Source organism: Hydra viridissima, unplaced genomic scaffold (genome assembly GCF_058129835.1).
Source record: "Hydra viridissima isolate aposymbiotic clone 2 unplaced genomic scaffold, HvirCarnegie_v1 scaffold_16, whole genome shotgun sequence".
NCBI lineage: Eukaryota > Metazoa > Cnidaria > Hydrozoa > Anthoathecata > Hydridae > Hydra > Hydra viridissima.
Genome location: NW_028324315.1, coordinates 6,655,632 through 6,662,819, shown reverse-complemented (window position 1 = coordinate 6,662,819; position 7,188 = coordinate 6,655,632). Strand labels below are relative to the sequence as shown.

The following is a 7,188-nucleotide window of genomic DNA, read 5'->3' as shown; positions in this document are numbered from 1 at the left end:
ATAAATTATGAGAAATTTTCGCTGGATTATGGTTACCAGCATCATCAGCTTGTAAAGTTATTTTAAGTTACAAAAGACAGTTTAAAATTAACTGACGTCAGCAGTTGAATGACTTTTTTATCCTTACATAAAAACGTGAAACGGTGTCCAAAATTTAGTTTTAATTGGCCATTATAGAGATTAGTACCGCCGATTAGAGAGGGACATTGGTGCCTCTGTATCTCAAGAGCCTTAAGGACCTTCCCATCAAATTTTTTTTGTCTTTACTTGAAGAGTTTTAGTTTTTCCCCAATTAATTTCTTTTGAACATACTTGTTAATTTACCCAGTAAATTTGTTTGCCCTCGTTAAAGCTTTTTTGATGTTGTTAGGTTCGAGTTCTAATTTGTAACTTGGATTTGTTTTTACATGTTAGCAGTGATCTTAAATTAGGATTAGATTTAAAAACAAAAAGTTGATAGATAATGAATTTTTTTTTTTTTTTTTGCTAAATGAATAACAAGAATATCCTTTAAATACGGAATGGAACGATTATCTTTTGATTTAATAAAATGACCGCCGAAAGGTGAACACGACCGCTTAAATGCTCAAAACAAGCAATTATGACAGCTATAAATGTCAAATGAGTATTTTCGTTCAGAAAGGTGAACATTGTTGATGCTATAAAAAATAACAGCAATTGCTATAAATACAAAAACGTTGGTATCAAAAAGTAAAACTAACTGAATTGTCATAAAAGTGTTGTCATCACTGTGTATTGTCGACTTAGAAAAATCCTTCATATCGACTTAAAGTGGACACAAAAATATGAACTTAAAGTTGATTAACTTATAATCGAAGTTGTAATTAATAAAGGTGTGACTTTTTGATAGAAATAACTCAAAAACTCAAAACTATTTTCAAATTAAACCGTTACTAATTTTTTTAAAAAGGAAAGTCCAAGATAATTAGTAAAGACCACAGGGGTAAAAAATCTGATTATGCAAACAAATTGAAAAATCAAACACCAGTAAAGAGTTAATAATATCCTATAGGGGAATGAGACAGTTTCAAACTTTAAAACCCATATTTTTCAAAAGTTCCAAAATGTGATATATCTGTTTTTTCCCTTGTGGTCTTCAAATATCTTATTGAAGTCTCAGAAGAAATAATTTTCTAATTATTTAATTATAATAAATTCTAATGATTTCATTCTCAATAAGGAATTACAATTCAAGTAATTTTTCTTCTTTGAGAAGCGACTCGCATTCTTTTGGCTCTCTCGTTGATTATCTTATTGCGAACAATGTGTCCGAAGTCATACCAAAATTTGAAGTAAAAGTCGCCGTAGTTCTTTACCTGAAAAAATTAATGAAGTAATAAAAAGGAGAACAATCCCACACTTAAGTCATACAATAAGCACTCTGTAACCACTGACCAATGTGATTGTTTTCTTGAATTAAACAGTTGCTGAGTTAGTGGTTAAGAGTGTGTGCTAAAAAAATTAATTACCCTTGAAATATTAATTTAAATGAAAATTGAATGGTTTTCCAGACATTTTGGGAACCCTGTTCCAAGACCTTTTTCATGGTAACCTTTTAATCATCCTTTAACCTTTTTCATTACTTCGAAAGGTTAAAGGATGCATGAGTTCTCATAACATTTTGAAGTTAAGTATAAATAGACTTAAGGTATAGATGCTGTGTTTTAGGTAATCAAAACATATTTTGTTCTCACAATGAAGATAAGCTTACTTAGGATAGCCACAACTTTCATTTACATACTTTTGAAACAACTTAAAGAAGACATTTTCAGTTGTACTGGTCCATTGAATATATTTAAGAGCTAAAAAACCAGGCTTTACAGAAAAAAAAACAAAAAAAAAAACTTAATTATATGTAGTAAATTTTCCTCAAAATATATTATTTAATTGTTTAAAACAGTGAGTGAAAGCGATTCAAATATTCTCACCTGGGGCCAATGCTATAAACAATTCGAAGTTTTTTTCGAGAAAAAAAATCTTTCGTAAAAACGCAATTTTTCATGTACGAAAAAAGGTTCGTAATCTCGAAGAATTTATCGCTGTTTGTATTTTTTTCGGCCATTGCTATAAAGCATAAAACGTATACGTCACTAAAATTCACGAACTTTTTTTATCCGTAATATATAGTAGTAATATAATAGTAATTTTTATTGTAACTTTTATTTATTAGGCCTACTTAATAAATTTTATTAGTCATTAAGTATGCTGTGCTGTCTATTCTATTTTTATGAATATTTTTACATTCTAGTATTTGGTGTTTAAAAAAACTGTGTAAAATTAAAGTAGAAACATGAATTTAATTTTTTCGGATGAAGACTTAGATTTCGAAGTTGCAAAAAATGAGCTTCGCCACCGATTGCCTCGAGAGGTTGGTGTTTAAAACATTACTTAAAATTACTATATATATATATATATATATATATATATATATTTAATGATTTTTTATCGAACAAAATCAGAAATCATACTAAATAGGCGCAGAAATTATATTTTTGTTTTGTTTTTCAATATCATTTTAGTTTAATGGTCGCTTTTTTAACGAAGATGTTTCTGACAACGTTTTTCGAGAGCAGTATCGAGTCCCAAGAGCTGTATTAGATTTTTTAGAAACTAGGCTTTAAGATGATTTGCAACATTACACTAAGCGAAATAAAAGCATTTCAATACTTTTCCAAATAATGGTATTTCTTCATTTTATTGGCACAAATGTTTTTTTTCATGTTCTCAGAGACTGTCATGGAAACTTTACCAACACAATTTATCGTATTATACAGTGTAGGAGAAGCTATTTTCAATGTTAGTGTATTAAGTTAATAAAACTATTGGAAGTATATATATATATACATATATATATACATACATACATACATACATATATATATATATATATATATATATATATATATATATATATATATATATATATATATATATATATATATATATATATATATTTAATGATAACATGATGTAATATATAGCATATATCAATTTTATATATATATATAAAATTGATATATGCTATACATTACATCATGTTATCATTGTTAATTTTATATACTGTAATATCTTTGCTGTTTTTGAATAGAATGATTAAATTGCCATTATTATTAGCCTTGTTATATATCATTAGCACTGTTAGTAGTTTACTTTACATTAGTTTAAAACTATTTGTAATGTAAAATCTTTATTTAGAAATATGATTGATTGATTACATACTTATATTATGTTAATATATACTATATATTACATACTTATACTATAACATTTGTAAATATATATATATATATATATATATATATATATATATATATATATATATATATATATACATATATATAAAATATAATGTAGCAATACATATTTTTATTTAAATAGTTTGCTAATTAAAACATACTAAGCTCTCCAAGAAGAACCTCTTTGTTTTCTCTGATTTTTATTGCTAGTAACACCTTAAGTTCTTTAAACAGCATTTTATTTTGTTGTGTATTTGTGTATTACTTTGTTGTGTATTTGTGTATTACTTTTTTGTGTATTTGTGTATTATATGGCATATTTATCGACTATTTATACTTTTCTTTAGTCAAACACTATGAAAAATTTGTTTAACCAGAATTACTATTGAAAACCTTCATAAATAAGTATGGAATTTTAAATTCATGCATGTATTGTTAACGAAGCACAACAAGGAACTGAATAATCGATTAAATGCAGATTTTAAGTAATTAGTTTATTATGAAGTTACCAAAATCCTTTTAAGCTTTATCTATAAAATATCTGCATAAAAACACAAACAAAGAATGTTCAATGATTTTGAAGCGCTAACGTTGTTCCAACAATGGCCGCCAAAGATCACGAAGAAAATATCTTGAGATCAAAAATCTATCTGAAGTTTTTTTTCGAAAAAACGCATTTTTTATCTGAAAAGGCGATTCCCTTGTTCGTTTATAGCATTGGATTTAAAAACGAAGTTTTTATCTTAAAAACGGAGTTTTTTGAATGTTTATAGCAATGGACTTTTTTTTTCTTCGCTTTTTACGGTAAAAACTTCGTGTTTTATGGAAAAAACTTCGTTTTTTATGTTTATAGCATTGGCCCCTGCAGTAGGTTTTATTTAAATTACTTTTCCTTCGTCACCTTTTTTTGGTTTACTTTCATCACATGTTCAGTAACGTTTGAAGAATATTCATCAGCAGAAATCTGAACTAATAAAATTTAAGGGAATACTTCACAAAATTAGAAATGCCTGAGACAATTTACATAAATTTCTAAACTGAAATGATTTCCTTAATTTTTAGATAAATTTTTCCTCTTAAAGAACTTAATCAAATAAACAAATCATTAAATAAAAATACCATTACTATTACTAGAGTACTGGGGCCAATGCTATAAACATAAAAAACGAAGTTTTTTCCGTAAAACACGAAGTTTTTACCGTAAAAAGCGAAGAAAAAAAAAGTCCATTGCTATAAACATTCAAAAAATTCCGTTTTTAAGATAAAAACTTCGTTTTTAAATCCAATGCTATAAACGAACAAGGGAATCGCCTTTTCAGATAAAAAATGCGTTTTTTCGAAAAAAAACTTCAGATAGATTTTTGATCTCAATTTTAGATATTTTCTTCGTGATTTTTGGCGGCCATTGCTGGAACAACGTTAGCGCTTCAAAATCATTGAACATTCTTTGTTTGTGTTTTTATGTAGATATTTTATAGATAAAACTGAAAAGGATTTTGGTAACTCCATAATAAACTAGTTACTTAAAATCTGCATTTAATCGATTATTCAGTTCCTTGTTGTTTTTCCTTGTTAGGTTTTCGATAGTAATTTTGGTTAAACAAATTTTTCATAATGTTTGACTAAAGAAAAGTATAAATAGTCAACAAATATGCCATATAATACACAAATACACAACAAAATAATACACAAATATACAACAAAATAAAATGCTGTCTAAAGAACTTAAAATGATACTAGCAATAAAGATTAGAGAAAACAAAGAGGTTCTTCTTGGGAAGCTTGGTATGTTTTAATTAGCAAACTATTTAAATAAAAATATGTATAATTGCATTATATTTTATATATATATATATATATATATATATATATATATATATATATATATATAGGTAAGCTTTTTTAGGTATGATTCCTATTATAAAATAATATATTATTATAGAATATTTAGTATTTTACTATATAAGACTATATTATACTATATATTGATTATTTATTTCATCTACTTTTAGGTCCATCTATTACTATGAGGCATAGAAATAGAATTTGGGAAGACATAATGTCACATTTAAATAGTTTAGGGGCAAAAATTGAAGATATCAACCAGCTACGTAGTAGAGAGTGGGATTATTTGCGAAGAGCTACAATGCAAAATTTTGCTAAGAGTCTAAAAACAGGTATAGTTTTGTTATATATATATATATTTATATATGTCTGTGTGTGTATATGTATATATATATATATATATATATATATATAATTATATATATATATATATATATATATATATATATATATATATATATATATATATATATATATATATATATATATATATATAGTTAAATATTTTTGTATATATATATTATATATACAAATATATATATATAAATTTTTTTTTTTAAGGTGCTGCAGGGAGACAACTAACAGAATTAGATAATGTTGTTTTAGACATTATTGACAGGAAGTCAATAAATGTATCTGGAATCGATGTTCCTGATTTTAATATCTCTTTTTGTACAACAGATGATGCATTGTCATCCACTCCCAACCAACTTTCCACTCCCACTGCCACCCTTTCTTCATCAAGTAAAGAAGTAAACTTTACTTTGAAACAATCTTCTGATACAGCTTCTTTTATTTCGTCTATGTCTGGTATATTTTTCTTTGTTGGTTAAGACTAGTTGTGTTATAAAATACATATATATATATATATATATATATATATATATATATATATATATATATATATATATATATATATATATATATATATATATTTCTATTTCTATAGTTTATAGAGTTAATTGATTGTTTATATTAGATGCAAGATTTGATTGTATGTCCTCCCCTAATTTAGACAATACCACTCTTGTTAGTGACAGTTGTCAGATACTTCAAGGTAATGCAATTTATAAATTAATTTTTTTAAAATCTCAGTTGTTTAATTTAGTTAATTGTAGGTTTTAGACTTATAATTATATAACAGACAACATCAATTTGTGCTTAATTTTTACACAACTAGTATTTCCAAAACCATTAAAAACTTCTTATTTTTAAAGGAATCTAAACCATCTTTCTTATTATTTTAGTTAACTGATCTTGTTTTGACACCTAGAATTAAATTTTAGATTCAATTCAAAATAAACCATCAAGGGGGGCATTAAAAAAATTAAAAAGAAAACAAGCTAGAGAAAGTCTCCTGGTAGATGGAAGTTTTAAAAAATTGAAAGTAAGTGTTTTACGGTTAGAAAAAGAAAGATTAAAAAAAGAACAAGAATTAAGAGTAAAACTTCTGAAATTGGACGTTGCTCTCAGACAACAGCAAATTCGAAAAGAAAAGGCTTTAACAATATATTACACAACAGCAACAAAGCTAATGAATGAGAAATTGCAACCTTCAAACCAGCAACATTTTGTAAATACAGAAACGGTATTTTAAAATTAATTTGTAATAATATTTAGTATGACTTTATCATTAACAAATTTTTTGTATTTAGTATAACTTGTAGCTTGTATTTAGTATAACTTTATCATTAACAAATTTTTTTTGTTTTAGGAGGAAATTCTTGAGCATTAAGAGAAGAGCTACATCATAATTTTATGTTAAATTTCGAAAAATGTTGTATAACTATATTTAAACATTCACCTTGAAGGTATTTAGCTGTAAAGCCATGACCAATTACATTTTTTAGTAACAATAAAAATATAACTTCAACCTGAAATTGTTCTTGTTATTTCATTTTTTTTATCACCATTACCTTACAGTAATAAGTTCTGTAAAACTTCACACAAACATTAAGACCAATGCTGTTGCGATGTGAAATAGATACAAGCATCACAACTATATATAACTATATATAAGGTATTGCATTGGCTAGTGGTTGATTTTAAAATTTAAACAAAACAATATCTTTCATATTTTAAATTT

The 7,188-nt window shown here is 25.6% G+C and overlaps 1 protein-coding gene across 5 annotated transcripts; it reads left to right on the top strand.

Annotated features, from left to right (window-relative positions):
* Nucleotides 1-4,546: 4,546 nt before the first annotated feature.
* LOC145185809 (uncharacterized) lies at nt 4,547-6,982 on the top strand. 5 transcript variants are annotated; one of them, XM_090073923.1, is made up of 6 exons: nt 4,612-5,042; nt 5,270-5,434; nt 5,664-5,912; nt 6,082-6,159; nt 6,389-6,690; nt 6,817-6,982. In XM_090073923.1, exons 1-6 carry the CDS (start codon nt 4,967-4,969, stop codon nt 6,835-6,837), a joined length of 891 nt encoding a protein of 296 aa, XP_089930049.1. In that variant the 5' UTR covers nt 4,612-4,966; the 3' UTR covers nt 6,838-6,982. The 5 variants fall into 5 exon arrangements, with proteins under 5 accessions (XP_089930052.1, XP_089930053.1, XP_089930051.1 ...); XM_090073924.1 differs by having other exon boundaries at nt 4,614-5,042; nt 6,118-6,159; XM_090073926.1 differs by lacking the exon at nt 6,817-6,982 and having other exon boundaries at nt 4,547-5,042; nt 5,664-5,854; nt 6,389-6,625.
* Nucleotides 6,983-7,188: the final 206 nt, after the last annotated feature.